At 33.7% G+C, this 22,952-nt stretch overlaps 1 protein-coding gene and 2 long non-coding RNA genes across 9 annotated transcripts; 2 read left to right on the top strand and 1 right to left on the bottom strand.

Annotated features, from left to right (window-relative positions):
* Positions 1 to 4,587: 4,587 nt before the first annotated feature.
* Positions 4,588 to 6,886, bottom strand: LOC145106451 (protein FAR1-RELATED SEQUENCE 5-like). Its single transcript, XM_079043423.1, has 5 exons — positions 6,777 to 6,886; positions 5,932 to 6,077; positions 5,115 to 5,842; positions 4,754 to 5,023; positions 4,588 to 4,671 (listed from the first exon to the last, which is right to left on the bottom strand). Exons 1-5 carry the CDS (start codon positions 6,884 to 6,886, stop codon positions 4,588 to 4,590), a joined length of 1,338 nt encoding a protein of 445 aa, XP_078899549.1.
* A 6,702-nt stretch (positions 6,887 to 13,588) lies between these two features.
* LOC145108843 (uncharacterized) lies at positions 13,589 to 14,735 on the top strand. Its single transcript, XR_013708586.1, has 2 exons — positions 13,589 to 13,751; positions 14,459 to 14,735. It is a non-coding gene; the product is annotated as an uncharacterized LOC145108843 (long non-coding RNA).
* Positions 14,736 to 15,420: 685 nt separating this feature from the next.
* LOC145108842 (uncharacterized) lies at positions 15,421 to 19,359 on the top strand. 7 transcript variants are annotated; one of them, XR_013708583.1, is made up of 7 exons: positions 15,421 to 15,809; positions 16,225 to 16,547; positions 17,019 to 17,076; positions 17,168 to 17,282; positions 17,514 to 17,583; positions 18,070 to 18,375; positions 19,083 to 19,359. It is a non-coding gene; the product is annotated as an uncharacterized LOC145108842 (long non-coding RNA). The 7 variants fall into 7 exon arrangements; XR_013708584.1 differs by having other exon boundaries at positions 16,237 to 16,547; XR_013708582.1 differs by having other exon boundaries at positions 15,421 to 15,794.
* Positions 19,360 to 22,952: the final 3,593 nt, after the last annotated feature.

Consider the following 22,952-nt stretch of genomic DNA (forward strand, 5'->3'; position numbering starts at 1 on the left):
CTGATGGTTTGGATACCATATGGGTAATAGTTGACAGATTAACAAAATCCGCTCATTTCCTGCCAATAAAAGAATCATACAAAATGGAGCGCCTGACAAGGATTTATATCAAGGAAATCGTGAGACTCCACGGAGTGCCCATATCTATCATCTCAGATAGAGATAGTAGGTTTACTTCACGCTTTTGGCAATCGCTTCAAAAAGCTATGGGAACACAACTTGACATGAGCACTGCCTACCACCCACAAACGGATGGTCAAAGCGAGCGAACCATTCAAACGCTAGAAGATATGCTTCTCGCATGTGTGATAGACTTTGGAAAGTCGTGGGATATCCACTTGCCTTTGATCGAATTCTCGTACAATAATAGTTATCATTCAAGCATCAAAGTCGCTCCTTTCGAGGCATTGTACGGGCGTAAATGTAGATCACCGTTGTGTTGGGCTGAGGTAGGAGACACCCAGCTAGAAAGAGGGCAAAGGCCAGATAATGCATTAACGGGACCAGAAATCATACGCGAGATGACCGAGAAGATAATTCAGATCAGGGCCCGACTGCAATCATCACGAGACAGACAAAAGAGCTACGCCGATAAGCGGCGAAAGCCCTTGGAATTTAGAGTCGGGGATAGGGTGTTATTAAAAGTCTCTCCCTAGAAAGGGGTGATTCGTTTTGGGAAACGGGGAAAACTAAACCCTCGATACATTGGACCCTTCGAGATTCTTGCCCGAATCGGTCCAGTGGCTTATAGACTGCAGCTACCCCCTGAGCTCAGCAGTGTACACCCCGTGTTCCATGTTTCCAATTTGAAAAAGTGTTTATCCGACGAAACCCTCGTCATTCCACTTGAAGAAGTTGAAATCAACGATAATCTCCTGTTCATCGAGGAACCAGTCGAAATCATGGATAGGGAGGTGAAGCATACTAAACAAAGTCGCATTCCGATTGTGAAAGTTCGATGGAACGCAAGACGCGGACCAGAGTTCACATGGGAACGTGAAGACCAAATGAAGTAGAAGTACCCTCAGCTATTCTCGCATTCTCAAATCTAGCTTTCAAAAAAATTTCGGGACGAAATTCCCTCTAACGGGGGGATGATGTCACAACTAGGAATTTTGACACCTTGTAACAACAACAATGATAACATTTGTGAACAAAAAAATATGAAAGCATGTATGATGCTTATCCAATAACAACAAAACTTCCATCAAACACTTTATACAAGCACTGCAAATAGTCAAAGAATTGGAAACCCTAGAAATCCCGGTTTAAGTCCATTTTGGACTAGGATTTTCTTATTGGGCCTAATGGACCAATAAGCTTCCAATTTGACTATTTTGGACTTAGAACTCTTAAATGGGCCCTAATTGGACCCATATAAATGAAAACTTAATATTTTGGGCCTTATAAGCCTAAAATGAACTAGGTTATCTTTAATGGGCCTTATTGGGCCATAACAAATCTAATTAGCCCTAATGGGCCATAAAACTCATCCTTGATTTATCTTGAGCCGAGAACCCTCTCCAAAGACCAATTGGACCAAAAGTCATCTAATTGGGCCATAATATGGGCTTAAGCACAAAAAGGCCCAATTTCTTTTCTTTCTTCTCCATCTCTCGGCCTAACCACAACACATGGGAAAGAAGAGTTGACTTTTCTACATGCCACCTCACAATTATACATGGGATATCCATGCAACTATCTCATACTTCCAAGCACCTATCACTTCACAATCTCTCTTCTCCTCTCTTTTTTCTTCTTCGGTCGAGAACACAAAAGGAAAGACACACACACACAATTCACTCAAACACTCTCAAAGAACACTCTCACTTATTCTTCCAAAAACTTCGAGATTTAAGAGCTTTCAAGTAGGATTCTCCCTAAGAGTCATCATCTAAGAACACATCTAAGCCAAAGATCCTCCAAGAAAGCTTCCTAGGCTGAGAATAGCATCAAACTTCTTCCATTCTTCTTCAAAACCGAACCCACAAACTCAAGGTGAGTTCATACCCCTCTCTTTTCGGTTTTCACAAGTTTTATGGGGGAGAATACAAGTAAAATGTGTAGATCTATGTGTATGTGTATGCTATGTATGATTTTATGCATGTATGTGTGATTTTATGTGTTTTGTGGTAAATATGTAACCAAAAAGGGAAGAAATATCGAGATCTATGCCTTAAGAAGGAAAACAAACATGATCTAAGTTATATTACACTAAAACAAGTCAAGAACATTACCCTCTAAGATTTTGATAAACACATTTCAACATAAAACCCATTTTTGGGCTTATTTTGTCAAATAAACAAAAGTTGGGTTAAAACTTGTCACTCACGGTTTTCTCAAGGATTAAAAGAGTTTAAACAGTAAAAATAAGTGTTTTTATGAATATCATACTCTTTTAAAGGTTAGAAATGAAATTTATGGCTTAATGGGCCAAATCTTGGGCTTTTCGGCCCAGTGGGTCAAAATTTGCGAAAAACTACAGTTTCAAGGGACTGAATGGTAAATTTCACAAGACTGGAGGTAAAAAGTGTGAACAAAACCAATTCAGGGGTTAAAATGCTTTTCTTTTCCAAAAAGGATCAAAAATGTAAAGTTTTTGGATTTTGGGCCAAAATTGTAAAAATTGCAAAAAGTTTGGGCTTTAACCGACAAACACTTTTCTGGAAGGGCTGAAACTGCCAAAGAATAAGTTTTGAGCTAAAAATGTCACTTGAACAAGTCTATGGGTCAAATGTGTCAAGAAAATGGTTTAAGGGCAAAAATGTCTTTTTTTTATATAAGGGACTAAAATTGTCATTTTTATTAAAGAAAGGCTGAAAAGGTCAAACCAATATTCTTAAGTCAATTATTTTATTTTTAGAATATTGAGTCAAAAACACTAAACTACGACTTACAAAAATTGAAAGAGGAATATACGTAGAAATCCAAATGTCGTTACAAACAAATCGATCGGTCTCGAGTCGATACAAAAACAACAATCGTTCAATCCAACCTTCCAACAATTATACAATACCTAAAACAAGTAAACATTCAAAACTTCGGGCTTGAAAGTTCCAATCATGCTTGTTGGGCCTTTGTGATCCATTAACATGATTTTTGGGCCCAAGGGTTAATAATAATAAATGTTATTGGGCCTTCTATGACCCAATTTCATATTAAATGGACCCTCAATGGCTTTTAAGTGCTATTGGACCTTAGTGGCCCATTAGCATTGCTAGTAAGGTCCAAGTGAATCAAATGCGAAATGGGCCAACGTGTCCTTCGTATACCCAACAACCTAAAATAAATCACGAAAGTAGCAAGACTTGTATTCCTCCTCTCCTCGTTTGTTAGGCTTATGTGTAATCAAAGTAAACAAATTCAGGTCGTTAATCAATAGTAATCAATGTTGTTTGGATTAGGTGAGTAATAACGGGCAACACCTCTAAGGGTCGTTCGTAGTCTGTAGTTATAATCAAAGTCTCTTGGAAGGAGAGCGAGAATTTGTGTATAGATCTATACGGGGGTGACTCCCCCACACCTCAGCTGTTCGCTACAGTTAGACTCGGCCAGTCTAGGGTGACAAAATCTTAAGATCAATCCCAGCGTACATTAGGATGCCAAGACAGACAAACTAGTCATTATTATGCATGGTTATAACGACTCGCATAAATTAATTAATCCAATACCATCCGAGTAATCAAGGAAGAGTAATCAAAATCATTCACTGTGGCAGTATAGCAATTTGAAAAACAATTATATTTATGTATTCGGAAAACATCGGGTTTTTTGAGGAAATCAACACCACTCGCTTGTATTTTCTATAACTTTAATACAAAACTCCCTTTTATACACGTTTTGAAATCATTCATGCATCAACTTATGGATCTTCACACTTTGGTAAACAATTGTCTTTACAGAAAATATCGGATTTTCTGGGTTTTTACAAACTACACAAATCATTTTATCACAACCCTGCTTATGAACTCACCAACATTTCATATGTTGACGTTTTTCAAAATAACTTGTATTCTCAGGGGGCTGAAGGGTAATATCAAGTATGTTAGGATGTTATGTTTTGAAAACTCTTAAACGATTTATGTTATGGATGTGTAATATTTAAAACAATGTACTGGATGTGAACAGTATCAGTTGTAATGTATTGATGCATGGTGATGTTTATGTTACGATTCATGTATATTCATTGTGATGATAATCAATTTAAGTCACGCAAGCCCTCAGACGTTTCCGCCGTCTGGTTTCGGGGGTGTGACAGTTTTCAATCTTCAATGGATAATTTGCAGAAATCATATGAGGAGTACCATCTCTTGAAGCTATATCCAATCTTTTTTGTTCATGACGTTGCTTTGCAATAGCAGTGTCAAAGTTAAACATAAAATTCACAAGTAAATTGGATGGGCTAGAGAAAACATTGAAGAAAGAATTTGAACTTTCAGATCGTGATGTTGTCTTCATAAGACCACACATAGGAATATCTCTAAAGTAAGAAGGAATCCATTTGTCTCTCTTATTATACATGTCATCCAACCATTTATTTTCTCTCAATTTGAATTTGTCCAACATTAAGTTCCACTTACTCTCAAATTATGTTGGTTCAAGATGTATATTCCAAACAATTTTATGTAATTGTTTCTTGAAATCTGTATTTTCAACTATATCTGAACAAATCTGCAATTCCAATTATTAAGTTGTTAGTATATAATGTTAAATTTGAAAATTCTATTAACTACATAGTTAATAAGTAAATTACTTTGGCAGGTATTTTGCTCATGATGTGCCACATACATAACATGTGTCTACATCCCTGAAACTCTTTTGAAATGGACGTACATAAAGCCGGATCCATATCAGACAAAATCATGGAAGGAATTTTTCCATGTGCTTTAAGAAAAGCTCTTAACAACCATGTATATGACTCTATTGTTTCATCCGATAAGAGTCCAACTCCAACATTGATTGTCTTGTCATGGTTGTTAATGGCAGTGAAAGGATCAAAAATCATATTATACTTGTAAAGTATCTTATATCATATAACTTAATTTTTAATATAAATATAAATATTATATTGAAATGTACCTGTTGGTTCTGTAAGTTGCATCCATTGAAATCACATTAGAAAACTTAGAGTAATTTTCTTTAGCAGTTTCATCTGCCCAAAACATAGCATTTAGTACTTTATCATCTAGCTTATATTCAAAGTGGAAATTTGGATAATTATCTCTTCGAATTTGCAACTGGTCCACAACACATTGAGCATCATTAGGTCCAACTATATTCATATAATCTCTCCAGAAATTTTTGTAATCAATCTTGGATGCAGTTACATTATCGTAGCCTCCATTTAGACTTGCTTGTAACTTGTGTGCTTTTGTAGCTCCAATGTTTAAAGTAGAAGCTTTCACAATAAGTTCTTGATCACAAATTGTCAGCTTATGGCTTTTACTACAAATGCTTTGTTGATCAAAATCATTAAGTGGATGATTATGTACTGCTTGAAATTTGTATACTGTAAAAGTATCACTTTTATGATCTCTGTGAAAACCTATCATTGCCATGCATCCTGTTACCTTATGATAACTTTTTCTTTCTTTCTTTTTCAGACCTCTTGATGTCAATGTGTCAATACTTTTTTTCCTTGGTTGACCATACTTGTTGCACCTTATATGTTTTTTTCGCAGAGTATAATCTCCATAATAAGTTGAAGTTCCCATTCTAATTCCAAAGCCAGCAGCTTTCCCATACTTACGGTACATTTCAATTGCTTCATTCAATGATGGAAAAGAATCTTTTTCCTTAGGAATCAATTCTTTTTCAACATTTGGATGATATAAATCGTCTCCTTAAGGATAAATTGGTTCTGTTTATATATGAAATTTGCAGTTATTCTAATAAAAATATATTAATTTAATATTAAGGTTGAATGCTTGCCTGAATAATATGTGATTAATGTTTCTGATTGATCACCTGAACAAATATTGTATGATTCTGATTCATCAATGCTGAAATCAATTGATGATTGTATTTCTTTTCCAGCAGTTGGAACATAAATATCGACTCCATCTCCATAAAAAAGTCTGTGAAAAAAAATTATGCAATGTTATTGAACATAAATATCGTATATGTTTGTATGTAATCATCAATATCTTCTTTAATTGAACATTGAATTAAAATAAGTATGCAGTTTTTTGTAATAAAACTCTTTATTAATGTTTGATATTAATTCACGGAAGATCAATTGAAGTTAAAACAGATTGAAAACTTGCCTGCATTCTGATCATTGAATACACTTCCTGAGTTTTCAATTGCTAAGTTTTGATAATCAGTTGTTGTCGATGTAAGAATATCTTCTTGAAAATTCATCTTTTTTCTTTCACTAAGATTTTTTTTAGAGTTTTTCGATTCATTAAGATTTGGTTAAATTGAATTCGCGAATCATGGAGATGTTGGTTAATAGCCTTATTAACGGTTATTATGTTTGCAGTTTATGATGAAGTAGTTATTAGTACGAATTCATAGAAAACATGCATTACAATATTTTGTAAGTGACATTTATACCCTTTATAATTTAATTTAATGATTTAATAATAATAATAAAGGTTAATGATGTGTCATTTTCTGATTGGTTCTTGTATTTTTGCATCTTTTTTGTATTTTTGCAATAACCTTCCCCTATATATATATATATATATATATATATATATATATATATAATTATTATATTATATTATATTACATATACAATTAACTCACAATCCTTATGAACAGTACCTTACCCCGTACTGTTCATCAGGTTATGTAATTCAACTGGGGTCACCACCTCAACTACGTACTGAATATCTTTAATCCTCATCTCCACCGCTTTAATCGAATGAACCTTCACCATCGCTCTTTAAACACCTCTCAAAACATGAATCCTCGTCGTTCGTTGATGCTTCCTCGATATTTAGATGTGCTCCACAAAGTTTTTTCTTATTTTCTAGGGTTTTTATACTACTACTGAGCACCATCGAAGCAACTCACCACCATCACAATAGTCATCGTTGTCTTCGTTCCATACCCGGACCGACAACGAGACCACCACTTTTCCCCACAAAGGAACCCTAAACCTTACTTCACAGAAGAAATTGACCAAGTTTGTTTTATCTTTTCGTCTCTCACCACGTTCCAACTTGATGTCATTGAAAAGCTTCACCAGTTTAAATCTGACTGACGATTGTAAGATAGCCATCACCACCACTGTCTTCTATTCACCGCTGATGTATTTCGTTCACATCCTCACCGCTTCTTACAACCAAATCTCCTTTCGTTGCTCTTCTAACGTTTGTTTCTTATTTGATTTTAAAATTTGAGGATGTTGCTGTTAATTTTAATAGGTTTGGATTAGGGTTAGCTTTAATTCGAGTGTCGATCAATTGTCTGATTTTTATAACACACACGTACTCTATTCTAATTTTCAGGGGTGTTTGGGATATCTTTTTTAGCCTTAAAGTCCTTTTTATAAAAAAAAATTTGTAAAAAGTTTTTTTTTTCTCAAAAGTAGATGTTTAAAATGTGTTTGGATGGAAAAAAACAAAAGTTGATTTTTAAAAGTCACAAAAGTCATGATTTTATGACTTTTAGAATCAACCTCTTTTCCCTTGCCCAAAAGTTGTTTTAAAAAGATCTTTTTAATTTTACAAACATCTTTTCAACTTTTTGGAAAAGTGAAAAGTCCAAAAGTTGTTTTTAAAGCAATCCTAAACATCATCTTCATCATGGATGATGACAGGACATCGATGTTGGTGTCCCTTAATCGGATTACCTTACACTTTATGTGGGATGAGGTTCGTGTGTGACATCCCGAAATTTTGGTCAAGGACTGTGAACGGTCAAGTTCATAGTAAGTCTATCGATAATTTGACTCATTGAGTTTTAGTGATTCTAATGTAAAATAAATGAGTTATTTCAACTATTATAAGATATCAGATGCTATCTTAATTCCAAATATGTAAACTAAAAAACAAATCAAACAGCTCAAAGTGCAACTTTAGTTAACGCGCCTAAAAAACTGAAATTTTGTATTAATCAGTTTTAAGCAATACAAACACTCTAGTTTCGTAGCACTTGCTTCCCTGATTTTGAGAATATAAAAAACGTCCAAAACGGAGTTCTTATGCAAAAGATACGATCGTGTTTAGATTCTCAAAATCAATATAATACTGTTTTCTTAAAAAAAAAACTGTCAACTCTGTTGAGGGACTTGCACACCTCAAATGGAAATTCCAAAAGCATTTTTGGACTCAGGCTATAGCCTAATATTTATTTTCATATTTGAAATATTTTTAATAAAAATATTTAAAATAAAAAATAAAAAAAATGAAAGATACGTTTTCAAGTTTATAAATCGCGAAACCCTAAACTATTGATTTCAACCTAATTTTAATTATTAGCAATACATTTTGGAAATAATAGTATATATCCAAATCCGGTTGACGTGGATTTTAACGACGATAGATAGTCCAACACTCAATAATTTCGTGAACTACATGTATGTATATTCAGGTATGGACTTGTGTCATAATCAATTATATGTTGTTGGTTAAATTTCCATAAATATACATTATATATGTGTGTATTTTAAATTTAAGAAACCAAGGTCTAATAAATTAATAAAGTTCACATTTCCTAATATATATATATATATATATATATATATATATATATATATATATATATATATATATATATATATATATATATATATGAGTTTAAATTTATACAATACACAAAATACATTTAGAAATGTATTATTTCCATATTTCACACAAATACACATACATATATGTATATACAATAGAAAAAACAATCAATAATACATTAAAGCTATTAGAAATACATTTACACCGAAAGAAAACACAAAATATATAAAAACAAACAAATTATATAAAAATCACAGCCAAAAAGCATGAGTTGCTTCCCGATATCAACATATCTATTTTTACATACAATTGACAGTACTACACTTAAACATTTCATAGTTCACACGAATGAGACATTAACTGCAAATGTACTCTAAAAACCTTCATTTTGGTTTGAAGCTCCCCTGCACTCTTTCTTTAGCCTTGTAATGAAACTTTCAACCAACACAACACACAAACAAAACTGAATCCCACACTCAAACTTTGATTCGCAATCAGCCAAGAATCAAACTCTTGTTCTTAAACTCGTTTCTACCTGCGGATAAGAAGAACTACAAAACGTTTTGTTTCTTTTCCTTTCCCTATCAAACATCAAAACCAAACAACTCAATGGATCACTATTTTCTTTATAGTTTGTTCCTACTAAATCAAAAAACAGAAAGAATATGAAGGAAGGAATTATCGGAGCAAAAGGTCCCTCATGTCTCTCTCGTTTTCACCCCTGTTGGACATCGAGCATAGCAAGCCAAATACTCTCTCCCATTTCTGTTCCTTTACCCCTTCCCTTCATCGATTTCCTGTCAAGAACCAAAATCAAATATCCCTCATTATATAGAAAATCAAAAGACAAACATCCATTGATTCTTAATCAAACGAACACATATGTAGTTTTGCCAAATCAAACAAGAACAAAAAGAAAAGAAGGAGCCTTTACGTGTTGATTGAATCGTTGCTGCCCAGCTTCCTCCATCACCGATTCCACCCACCTGCCGATTGCCACCACCCCATACGACTTACTGTCGCCTTACAACTCCCAACTTGCAACCACCATCGAACCACCCTTGTGTTTCAAGAAGATCGGACCAGAAGAAGAATGGAGCCGCCGGAACAGCCCTGGGCTGCCGGCCTCCCCTCCATCGCATGTGCTAGCGATCCACCAGCACCACCGAACCCTCGCTTCTGGCCTCTTTCCGATCGCAATCTCCTAACAACACCGAACACCTCCTCCTTCTTTGGTCTAGTCAAAACCCCGGAGACCATCTCGGTTTGCGAGTCGGGCGACGAACCTCCGTGCTTCTCCCCCTTAATCAGACGAAGACGAGCACCGGAGAATCTTCCCCTTGGTCTCCTTTGCTGCCGACGACGGGAGATGAACGAAGGGTTGCTGCAAAGTGATTCCTCTATCCCCGCTGTGTTGGTTCATCGATTCGACTGCCTTGTTCATCTGTTCGTTCGTGACTTCCTATTGGGAGCATTCATATCCTTTAACCCGATCAAACTAAAGAAACTATTTTAAGTATGAATCTACTTATACAAAGGATACATTTTTGCTTTCAAGGTTTATTACAATCACAGTTATAGTATGGATTTACTTTATACAAAAGATACATTTTGGATTTCAAGGATTTATTACAAGCACAGTTATAATATGGATTTATTTATACAGAAATACATTTTGGGCTCTTAAAAACTCATTGCAAACACTGTTTTTAACTATCGTTTTATAAATGGATAAACTAGTGAAAACGTTTTGTATACGTGTTATGATTATTTTATCGTGAAATATCCGGTTCACACAACAAATATTATATTATACAAAGTTTTATGATTTTTATGTGACGTTGTATATTATAACAAGTATGTTATAAAATTTTGTACTATTTCAAGGATTCGAGCTATTACTATACATGTTCATTTATATGTTTAAGTACACAACGTTTATACATGTATATATGTTCATTAATTTTAAACATTCATTTATATAAAAGCGAGCACATTACATTTTTACATATATGTCAAACATGTTCGGCTTTTATAAACCCTATACAATGATATTCATTATGCCTAGTAACTTAATCACAATTAAGTTAGGGATGAGAGTTATTCACGAACTTACAAACTTTTTAGTTAAAGGCTTTTTAGTGAGATATTATTCAATAGCTGAGTTTAATCACTTAGCACCCCCACACTACTATAACTGTTAATCTTCGGAGCGAGATACATATGTATAGATCTATACGGGGTTGACATCCCCACCTGTGGTTGCTAGCTACAACCTTTGATTGATCAAACGAAGCAGGTGATAAGTGTCTACAATCGTTACTACAACGTCCAATGAAGCGTTGTAGGGGGGGTTTACTTTCAGTCAGGTAGCTCGGTTATAGGACTCACTATAAACATTAACTAGAATACCTCTCTTTTCCTCACTTAATCATGGTTTCAGTTGCCTTCAAAACTATTTTAAATATGGATTTACTTATACAAAGGATACATTTTGGCTTTCAAGGTTTATTACAATCAAAGTTACAGTATGGATTTACTTATACAAAAGATACATTGTGGCTTTCAAGGATTTATTACAAGCACAGTTATAATATGGATTTACTTATACATGAATACATTTTGGGCTCTTAAAGACTCATTGCAAACACTGTTTTTAACTACCGTTATATATACAAAGATAATACTTTTTAGACTTATTAAAAGTATTACTGCATTAGCAGAAAACCTATGACACCCACCAACCTTGTGTTGACTTTCAAAACTACATGTATTCTCAGGAAAACACTAAACAAGCATTCAAGACAGATTGGATTACAGGTGACCTAGTTTACTTACTGTTGTATTAAATGCCTATCTGTTAAGACAATTCATGTATTATTATTATTTGTAAAAAGCTTGTATTCAAATATCAAGATGGAACATGAATGCTATTTTGTTTATTGTTGTACTTGTGTTGTATATTCAATTTACTTGTGATCCATGAACTTAGTCGCACAACCCAACGTGTTCCGCCGCCTCGGCCGGGGGTGTGACATCGTGAATGTCTCATTTTATTGCAACTCAATTCATTTATTTCAATTTAGGAATTTTGTGTACTTAAATTTTCGTTCTTGGATCTTGGTGTATACATACGCTCCACCTTCTCTATTTGCTCCTAATATGTTTCTTGGTGTTATTCCCAATCTCACACTTCAATACCACCGTCGATTCGTGATTTTCAGGTAGGACCACTTTCACTTAATGGAGTTGTTGGAATGTATCATATTGTACATCAGAAAACTGTTAGGATGAACTCAGGTTACTATTTTTTGTTTTTAATTTTTTCTTATTTGATTTTTTTGGGTTAATACATATGTGTTTACTTAATTTTTTAAAATTTTCAGTTAATACGTATGTGTTTTGCTTCCTCCTTCAAAGTCTTTTCAGATGTAATTAATTAATGGAGGAATCATCAAAGTGTTATGTGTACCTTTGACTGAAAAATCTTTTTCAATGCCCTCAAAAAATGTGAAATTTTAAGTGGAGAAATCAAATTTTGGCCCAAGGGTTTGCCTTTCTTGAATATATATTGACTTAAAACCCTTCCAGAAATGAAGAATCAACATATCAATGGTTAATCCTCCAATCTTAATTTCTGTCATTTTTATGTGCCCTTCTTATGTGCCAATTGTGTTGATTGTATCATAAGAAACAAGTGTTTATATGTATGGAAAGTAATCTCCGTACTCTTGGAATTTTTTTTGCTGATGAAATTTTGAAGAACAAATCACACTATATGCTTTGGTTATTCCATTAAGTAGACCTTATTATTTTTTGTTTTATTTTTGCATAATAAGGTCATTGGTTGATGGTATCTCTTCATGTGTTACATGTATTGCCTTATCGACTTATTTTATTTTGTTTCTGTTATTTGTAGAAAGGATAATAATGGCTATATGAAGTTATTTGTGAAGCTGTATAAGGATTTTTCTGGGTTTCGGTAAGTGTCTCTTGAGTTTTGGCTTAAATTTGTCATTTAATTCTTGAGTCAAAAGCTCAAGCTCACCTGATTACAATATTTTATGTATATATATATATATATATATATATATATATATATATATATATATATATATATATATATATATATATCCTTTTTCTAACTTTGTATATAAATTCAGACAAACAAGGACACCAAAGATAATCAATAATGCAAAGGGTCATTTAGGACCAACATGGATTTTTGTATCAACTAGGTGAGAAGCAACTTCTATTCTAACTCTTTCATGTTTATTTATTAAAATTACATTCCTTTGTAACTTAAAAGTATAGTTTTAATTGATGATCACAAAACATTTTGTTCCAGGCCACTTATAGCAAGGTAAAAAAGGAATGCTACTTATAGCAAGGTAAAAAAGCCATTTTATAAATAAGAAGACATTTTGGCAAGGTAAAAGTTGGCAAATATGACCATCATTTTAAAAATCATGAGAAATGCACGCCTTGAGGTGAAGCGGATGATGATCAAACTAGAGGCGTCGCCTCTGTGGTAGGATTTGATACGTATGCCTCGTACTAGTGAAGCGTAGAGGAATCGGTTGAGGCGGTGCGTTTTTCAGAAGCGTATGCCTTCGACTTTTTTTTTTTTTTTTTTTTTTTGACTTTTTGACGTCGACTTCTTTTTACCTTTGTTTTATTCACCGGTTTTATAATAAAATTTAAAACCCGTTTCATATATTGAACAAGTCCACTCATTCGCTCACTCTAAAACGTCGCTCCTCTCTTCTTCTCAAAATTGCATCCCACCTGGTTCTGCTCTGGTCGAAGGTCTGCATTCTTCTATCGAAAGCATTTTGTAATTATTATTATTATTATTTTGTTAAGCAAATGATCTCTTTGGTACTCATAATTATTACATTGAAAGTTTGTAGTTTATGTTGTTGACTACTGGTATATGTGTGGTATTCAAATATAAGGGTTTAACATGTTTTTGTCGAGGGGTTTTACTGTTCTGAGGCTTCTTTAATTTCTACAACAAGAGGGTATCAGATTCTCCACCTCATCACTGATCAATGACATCAAAGAAAGGTAATTTCAGTTCTCATATGGAAAATTAGCCTATTTCTTTGGCATTTAGCTGTTGAGCACGACTATTTCATTATGTGAACAAGGTGAAACTTTTGGTAGTGAGCAGGGTTAGATGATAAAGAAACATAGAGATTGGTGATGAATATTTTAGTTTTAAAAAATCAGAGATCGGAGAGGTAGAAAGTAATACATCACTGTCTGTTCAGTATAAGCCTAGAATTAATTACTGTTACAGTTTCTGTACAGTTTACTTTTGTGAGTAAATTGATGTGTAATCATAAGGATTTGATACTTTTATTGATCATCACAACGATATTCTTTTGTTCAAACTAAGATAAAATGTATGATTGAACTTTAATGTAGTGCTTTGTATGATGAATTTGGGAAAGAGTTGAATGGTTCATTCTATTGGAAAAAAGATGTTTGTTTTATTCATAACTTTGATATGGTTAGTATTACATTTTCTTCCTTTCATTTGATTTATCATTACTCGACCACCGGTGATTTTCTTGATTCATGAATAGATTTAAAGGCTAGGGTGGACTGTGGAGGACTTATTTAGTCAAAGTTGGTTGGTTTTTTCTTCTTTCTAACTATTTAAAAATAAATGGCAAATTTTGTTAAATGGAAACTTTTGGTGTAGAAGTCAAATGTTGGGAATTTCTTATCTATAACCATTAACATATGTTTTAATTAATTTTCTACAGAGATCAAACCGTGACGTCTGAGAGGGGAAGTGAAAGCAGTTTTGTTCTATTCAGGTATATAGGCATAATTTGGCTCGATCTTAGGGGTAAGGAGTACCAAGTTCTGAAAGTTAGTATCTTATTATAAAAATCACGGCGATAATGATCTATATTTAATTACATAATTTTTTTGTGTATAAATAATTTTGTGTAAATAAAGGTCATGTAAAAACTATACATACACCAAAGGATCAAGGATGCGTGTGGGCACAATAAACATTGAGGTTTACCTTTCTAATGGCCTTAAATTTGTTGATTATGAGTTTCTGAGAGCATACTGTACACCTATTATTTTAGTTATGCATTTTTTAACAAAAAATTATAGTTATGATATCATGTCAAAATTAAGTTTCCATCATCTAATATTGCTATATAACAATATATAGAATTGATTTTTGTTGGTTTTGCATATTTATGCAGTGCTAATTTGTAAACAAGTTAAATCATTACTCTGAAAGAAATTGGAACATTGCTCTACATTATGGCAATTCAATTTCAGTAGGGTTGTATCATTTACCTGTTCATTTTCACTTATAATTGATAAAAAAAATAAGGTATAACTTTTGTAGGCATATGAAGTCTTTACCATCAAACTTATTTGTCTGAGTTGGAATAGAACAAACATCTTTGACATTATATATTTTCAACATTTTCTACTTTATTTTTGTGACATTATTGTTGAAATATAGGTACTCATAATTATTACATTGAAATTTTTAGTGGTTTATAAATTTTGAGTGAGGGACGTAAATATTTTGAACTTTCATGTTATATATATATATATATATATATATATATATATATATATATATATATATATATATATATATATATATTAAAAAATTGTTCCCTTATGACATTACCTAACCGTTCATAGGGTTATTTAACTGCACCTTAATTAATCTTACACCGACCCACCGCCACAAATACTTATCTATTCTTTTTAATCGTTCACTTCCACCGCCTCAGTTACCACCTTCCCCACTGCTCACCTTCTCCGTTTCCCTCCACCGCTTACTTCCCAGCTACGCATGTCTCTACCTTCTATCAAACTTCGCTTCAGTCGCCAGTGGATTGTGCTTTTAGGGTTGAACGATTTTAGTTTATAGAAGATAAATGGTAAAAAAAATGGTTAGGCTGAGATTAAAGCAGAGAAAATCTTGAACCTTTTCCGTTTTATAAATCGATCTAGCCTTCCACGATTGGAGGTCGCCACCTTCTCTTTTTGCTTATCTGCTTCCCTTATCTGCTTATCTCATGCCTGGTTACGCTTCCTATCCTTAGTAACAGAGTTCAGGTATGTCAATTTAAGGTTTGTCTCTTTTTACCCTCTTCTACTTCTTCTCTGTTGATGGCGTTGTTTGATTTCGTCCTCTGTGTTGAAGGAAGTAGCTAAACTTTGTTTTGGGTATGATTTGGATAGTATTTTTTTCATTTTGATTTCCATCTTCTCCTACTCTAACTGTATTAATTTCTGTTTGGGTCTGATTTGGAAGTCCATCTTCAGCTACTCCATCTTAAAGTTAGTCATTCTGTTTTGACATAATGAATTCATATATAATATTGGACAAAACTTCTCTGTCAAAAAAGAAATAATTTGGGGCTTATTAGATTGGTTTTTTGCTCATAATTGGCACATCAACTGCTTGATGAAATGCTTCAAAGAACTGGTATTAGAGCTACTCCATCATTGACTATACAAGCTTCTTAACACACTTTTATATAAGTTTTTGGTCTAGGTTCAGATACGCATGCTGAGATTCTAACCAATGAGTTTGGCAAGTATGGTGAGATCGAAGACTGTAAGGCTGAGTCAAGTATAGTGGAAACCATTTACCTGATGTGCTCTCTTTTCTGATAATCTCTTTGAATAAGGTTATTAGTGTATCAGATAGCAATTCTTTACCATTTTCGTTTTAAGAATATAAATTTTCTTTGTCATCTCATTTTTGATTTAGTAAATAAGAGCAGCAGATGATTGCGATATGTGTATGTTGAAAATGTCTGAATCAAGTAAATATGTTGAAAGCGGTGGATGGTAGGTGGTTTGGTGAGTATATCCATTTCATTAACCATTTAATCATTCATTTTTGGGTATTTTTTTAGTTAATTTTTCTTTTGGGAACTTCATCGTGAGGTTTGAAGTTTGCTCGATTAATTTTTCTTTTGGGTATTTGTTGATCCTTGCATCCTTTTTCACTTTTATTATTATTATTTTTTTGGTTTATTAATTAGACATAATCCCATTGAATTTAAATGCTTTTTTAATAGTGAATACAAATTTTGATGAAGCCTTTCCAAATTCGAGCTTCAATTCTTCATTCTCATAAGAATTTGAATATATAATGTAAAATTTTTAATATTTTCATAATTCTCTTAAACTTCTAATCTAATTTAATTAAAAATTATTATCGTGTAAAATTAAAAAATCCGGAGTTTTCTGTTAAAAAAAAAAGGACTTAATCGTAACTTTTCCCAAAATATTAGGACTTTTCTGACAATTTCCCTTTAAAATATGCAGCAAATCAACATTCGTGGAGTAGTTACACCATTGTCTTCATTATACTTTGAAATTTATGGTGAAATATAGCACTGTACCTATTTTTATTAGTTTCCTATTCATGATTTTGAAAAACCATTTAGTCGCATACATGGTTTACATTTGTATAGGTGATTGATTTGGGTTTGAATTATTGGCCAACCATGTCAGCAAAGTCATAGAGTGTACATGCATTATTGGCTTCATACGATGGTCAAAGGCAAAGGACTTTCATGTGAACCAATGGTTAGTGGTTAATTTCAATGAATAATGTAGGTGCATAAAATTTAAGCTTTTAGTGTTGTTTAAATTTTCAACTAGATTGATGTATTGATTGATTGCGAGTTACAGAGGTAATAAATACAGTTCATGGAGGGTGATCTAAAACCTGTTCTATTCTTTCCCAAATATTGGGATTTTTACTTTTGTACATTTGCAGTTTATAGTGAAGACCTGTATTATGCATTTTAATTATAGGTACCCTGGATTTAACACACTCAAGCTATGTAATAGAGGTGGAATGCATGTTGCCTTTGTGGATTATGAGGTATGTCACTTCATTTTATTTTTGACTCCTTCAAGAGAAAGCAATAGTCCTAATTTAATTAAGTTTTAGTGGTAAATGCACAAAAAAAAAAGGTTAATATTTCGGGAAAATTTCGTTCATATCCTTAAAAACCTTAAAAATTACTTCAATATCCTAATTATTCTTTTATACAGTGTTGTTTAAGCTTATACCACGTCCTTTGAAATTAAAAGAAAAAATGGGATTATTATTTCATTATTTTTCAAATTGTTATCTTGAATGAAAGAAAAAAAAGTGGGATTACTACTTTATTTAAGTAATCTTTGTTGGAATTTTGAGTTTTACGAGAAGTTAATGCAACTTTAAAATGTTGGGGGCCTATCAGTTCAGCAATGAAAGTTAAAATTTGAATATTATTTTCTTTGAAAACATTACAAATTGTCAAGTTATGCTTATTACATATATTTATTTTTCACTTCTCAAAAAGATTGGTTTATTGTCTTGCAGCTAATTGTTGCTCGCAGATATCATGAAGTTGAAGAGGTCTGATATGAAAGAAATGCAGTTGCAAACAAGATGACAGGAAAAGTGGAACAATTAAAAAGCATAAAGACTCATAGAAGAAGCTATACTTTTGGATATGTGAAAGTTTGTAGTTTATGTTGTTGACTACTGGTATATGTGTGGTATTCAAATATAAGGGTTTAACATGTTTTTGTCGAGGGGTTTTACTGTTCTGAGGCTTCTTTAATTTCTACAACAAGAGGGTATCAGATTCTCCACCTCATCACTGATCAATGACATCAAAGAAAGGTAATTTCAGTTCTCATATGGAAAATTAGCCTATTTCTTTGGCATTTAGCTGTTGAGCACGACTATTTCATTATGTGAACAAGGTGAAACTTTTGGTAGTGAGCAGGGTTAGATGATAAAGAAACATAGAGATTGGTGATGAATATTTTAGTTTTTAAAAATCAGAGATCGGAGAGGTAGAAAGTAATACATCACTGTCTGTTCAGTATAAGCCTAGAATTAATTACTGTTACAGTTTCTGTACAGTTTACTTTTGTGAGTAAATTGATGTGTAATCATAAGGATTTGATACTTTTATTGATCATCACAACGATATTCTTTTGTTCAAACTAAGATAAAATGTATGATTGAACTTTAATGTAGTGCTTTGTATGATGAATTTGGGAAAGAGTTGAATGGTTCATTCTATTGGAAAAAAGATGTTTGTTTTATTCATAACTTTGATATGGTTAGTATTACATTTTCTTCCTTTCATTTGATTTATCATTACTCGACCACCGGTGATTTTCTTGATTCATGAATAGATTTAAAGGCTAGGGTGGACTGTGGAGGACTTATTTAGTCAAAGTTGGTTGGTTTTTTCTTCTTTCTAACTATTTAAAAATAAATGGCAAATTTTGTTAAATGGAAACTTTTGGTGTAGAAGTCAAATGTTGGGAATTTCTTATCTATAACCATTAACATATGTTTTAATTAATTTTCTACAGAGATCAAACCGTGACGTCTGAGAGGGGAAGTGAAAGCAGTTTTGTTCTATTCAGGTATATAGGCATAATTTGGCTCGATCTTAGGGGTAAGGAGTACCAAGTTCTGAAAGTTAGTATCTTATTATAAAAATCACGGCGATAATGATCCATATTTAATTACATAATTTTTTTGTGTATAAATAATTTTGTGTAAATAAAGGTCATGTAAAAACTATACATACACCAAAGGATCAAGGATGCGTGTGGGCACAATAAACATTGAGGTTTACCTTTCTAATGGCCTTAAATTTGTTGATTATGAGTTTCTGAGAGCATACTGTACACCTATTATTTTAGTTATGCATTTTTTAACAAAAAATTATAGTTATGATATCATGTCAAAATTAAGTTTCCATCATCTAATATTGCTATATAACAATATATAGAATTGATTTTTGTTGGTTTTGCATATTTATGCAGTGCTAATTTGTAAACAAGTTAAATCATTACTCTGAAAGAAATTGGAACATTGCTCTACATTATGGCAATTCAATTTCAGTAGGGTTGTATCATTTACCTGTTCATTTTCACTTATAATTGATAAAAAAAATAAGGTATAACTTTTGTAGGCATATGAAGTCTTTACCATCAAACTTATTTGTCTGAGTTGGAATAGAACAAACATCTTTGACATTATATATTTTCAACATTTTCTACTTTATCTTTGTGACATTATTGTTGAAATATAGGTACTCATAATTATTACATTGAAATTTTTAGTGGTTTATAAATTTTGAGTGAGGGACGTCAATATTTTGAACTTTCATGTTAAGTATAGTAGCTGAAATAATCATATTTGGTGAATGGTTGTAATATATCATGACTACTACCGAATTGTTTTGGCCTGTGTTAGGATGTTTTGGGTTGGAATGTTTTGTTGAGAGACTATTTTCAACACATCTAATTTGTTTACTAATAAACATATGTAACATATTTATTAAAATCCAACACCTAAGACCACGTGCATGACTTGTTGTGCATGTGTCTAGCTATCTTTTAATATATGTTTAGTTTGTTTTATTTATGTTCTCCAGAAAAGTTATTCTTGACTTTGTCTTTTTAGGTAGTAGGTTGTCCATTATCTTTAGGCTCTTATGTTAGTGGAGCAGTTTTTTATGTTTCTGTCATTTTCCTTTTACGTGTAAGCCTTCTTAGGCATCAAGCTTTGTCACTTTTCTATAATGAAGTAACACAACTTTTGTGTAACGTTCCTGTGTTGTCTAATTTCCCTGCACACACTTTACATAGTGTTAACAAATCAAGTGACAAAGCTTGATGCCTAAGAAGGCTTACACGTGAAAGGAAAATGACAGAAACATAAAAAACTGCTCCACTAACATAAGAGCCTAAAGATAATGGACAACCCACTACCTAAAAAGACAAAGTCAAGAATAACTTTTATGGGGAAAATAAATAAAGCAAACTAAACATATATTAAAAGATAGCTAGACATATGCACAACAAGTCATGCACGTGGTCTTAGGTGTTGGATTTTAATACTCCCTCTCAACACCAACATTCACCATTCCCATTGTCTCACAGAAGTTGGTCAATTTCTTGCTTGAGAGGCCTTTAGTGAATGAGTCTGCAACTTGGTCTGAAGTTTTTATGTATTGAAGGTCTATGTCTCCATTTAAAACTTTCTCACGGATGAAGTGATAATGAACCTCCACGTGTTTGGTTCTTGCATGAAACGTTGGGTTCTTAGCCAACTGTATTGAAGAGAGATTGTCACAATAAAGCTTGATCTTGTGACCTTCCCATTCATGTAGATCTTTTAGAAGTTGAACCAACCAAACACTCTCTTGGGCTGCCATTGCAGCAGCTCTACACTCTGCTTCGGTTGTGGATAGAGACACTGTGGGCTGCCGTTTACTGCACCATGAGATTGCACTAGACCCCAACATGAACACATATCCTGTTGTAGAGCGTCGTGTGTTTAAGTCACCTGCATAGTCAGCATCGCAGAAACCAACTAGCTTGCACATTGACTCCCTCTTAAACACAATTCCTTGATCAAGTGTTGCTTTCACATACCTTAGAACTCGACGTATGGCAGCAAGATGAGATCTCCTAGGGTTTTGCATGAACCGACTCAAAACCCCTACAACAAAAGCTATGTCAGGCCGTGTCAAAGTGAGATAAATGAGGCTTCCCACAATCTTCATGTATATAGTCGTGTCTTCTAACTCTCTGCTGGTATCAACACAAAGTTTTGAGTTTGTGTCAATTGGTGTCATTGCTGGCTTACTGTCAATCATTCCAAATCTACTCAAGAGATCCACAGAATACTTATGTTGGTGTAGAACAATGTCTCCATTCTCTTCATACTTCAATTCTAGGCCTAGAAAGTGTTTCAAATCACCAAGGTCTTTCATGTGAAACCGAGTACATAGATTCTTTCTCACTTGATCAACCACTTCATACAAATCACCTGTGATTATCAGATCATCTACATAAACCAGCACGATTGCAACCTTACCTTCTTCAGCTCTTACAAACAAACTTGCATCAGCAGCTGTCATCATAAAACCATTGTGATCTAAAAACTCAGCAATTTTACCAAACCATGCTCTTGGGGATTGTTTTAATCCATACAATGCCTTCTTGAGTTTACATACATAGTTTGGATGATCTTTGCTCTCAAACCCTGTTGGTTGCTCCATGTGAATGACATGATCCAGATCACCGTATAGGAACGCGTTGCACACATCCATCTGTCTGAGTTTCCACCCTTTGCTGGCAGCTAGGGCTAGGAGGACACGTATAGTTGTAAGCTTTTCCACTGGGCTGAAAGTATCCTCATAATCAAGCCCATATTGCTGAGAGAATCCGCGAGCCACTAGCCGGGCTTTATACCTCTCTACAGAGCCATCTGCCTTCCGTTTTATCTTGTATACCCATTTACATGATATGGGCTTTACTTCTTTTGGCTTAGGTACCAGCTCCCACGTTTGGTTTTGAACTAGGGCTTCCATCTCTTCCTCCATAGCAACCATCCATTCTCTTTTTGTACAAGCCTGTTTAAAAGATTCAGGCTCACATATCTGGTTTTCAATAACAGCAGCATGTGCGTATCTTGGATTAGGTTTCCTTAATCTTGATGATCGCCTAAGACTTGAAGACTCATCTCTCTCATCATCAGAGTTAGAGGAATTGAAGACCCCTGTCTGCCATGGATGTTGTTCTTGTCTTGGAACAATATCTTCTTCTATAATAGTATCTACATCATCAATGTTTAGATTGATGGTAGAGGACTCCACACCTTCCTTGAGTACGTCGGAATCAGGAAGTGTTTCATGATTTGTTGACCACCATGAGGATGTCTCGTCAAAAACTATGTTTCTTGAGACGTAACACTTGCCACTGTTAGGATCACAGCACCTCCAGCCTTTTCTCTCTGAATCATACCCAACAAATATGGAACGGATAGCTTTCTTCTCCATCTTATGACGTAAGTGACTGGGTATAAACACATAACATATACAGCCAAATACTCGAAGATGGCTAACATTTGGTTTAATACCAAAGAGCTTCTCAAAGGGCGACACAAAACCCAAATTCTGTTGTGGGATTCGATTTATAACATAAGCTGCAGTGTTCATACCTTCTGCCCAGAAACGACCTGGGACATTTTTGTCATGGATCATGCTGCCACATATTTCAGCTAGGTGCCTGTTTTTACGCTCTGAAACTCCGTTCTGTTGTGGCGTGTTTGGACAAGTTAATTGTCTTCCGATTTTGTGTTCCCTTAAGTAATCAGCAAATTCTTTTGCCAAGTACTCTCCACCATTGTCTGATCTGAGTCGTAATACACGATGCTTTCCATCT

This window comes from Lactuca virosa, chromosome 4, assembly GCF_052849685.1.
Source record: "Lactuca virosa cultivar CGN04683 chromosome 4, Lactuca_virosa_CGN04683_v6, whole genome shotgun sequence".
NCBI classification, from domain to species: Eukaryota; Viridiplantae; Streptophyta; class Magnoliopsida; order Asterales; family Asteraceae; genus Lactuca; species Lactuca virosa.

Coding starts and splice junctions, on each gene's coding strand:
- LOC145106451 (XM_079043423.1), bottom strand. CDS start 6,886: ATGGTGAAGGTTCATTCGATTAAAGCGGTGGAGATGAGGATTAAAGAT. Junction 6,078..6,776: donor AACCTGATGAACAGTACGGG/GTAAGGTACTGT, acceptor TTTTTTTCACAG/ACTTTTTTATGGAGATGGAG. Junction 4,672..4,753: donor TGAGCAAAATACCTGCCAAA/GTAATTTACTTA, acceptor TTGGAATTGCAG/ATTTGTTCAGATATAGTTGA.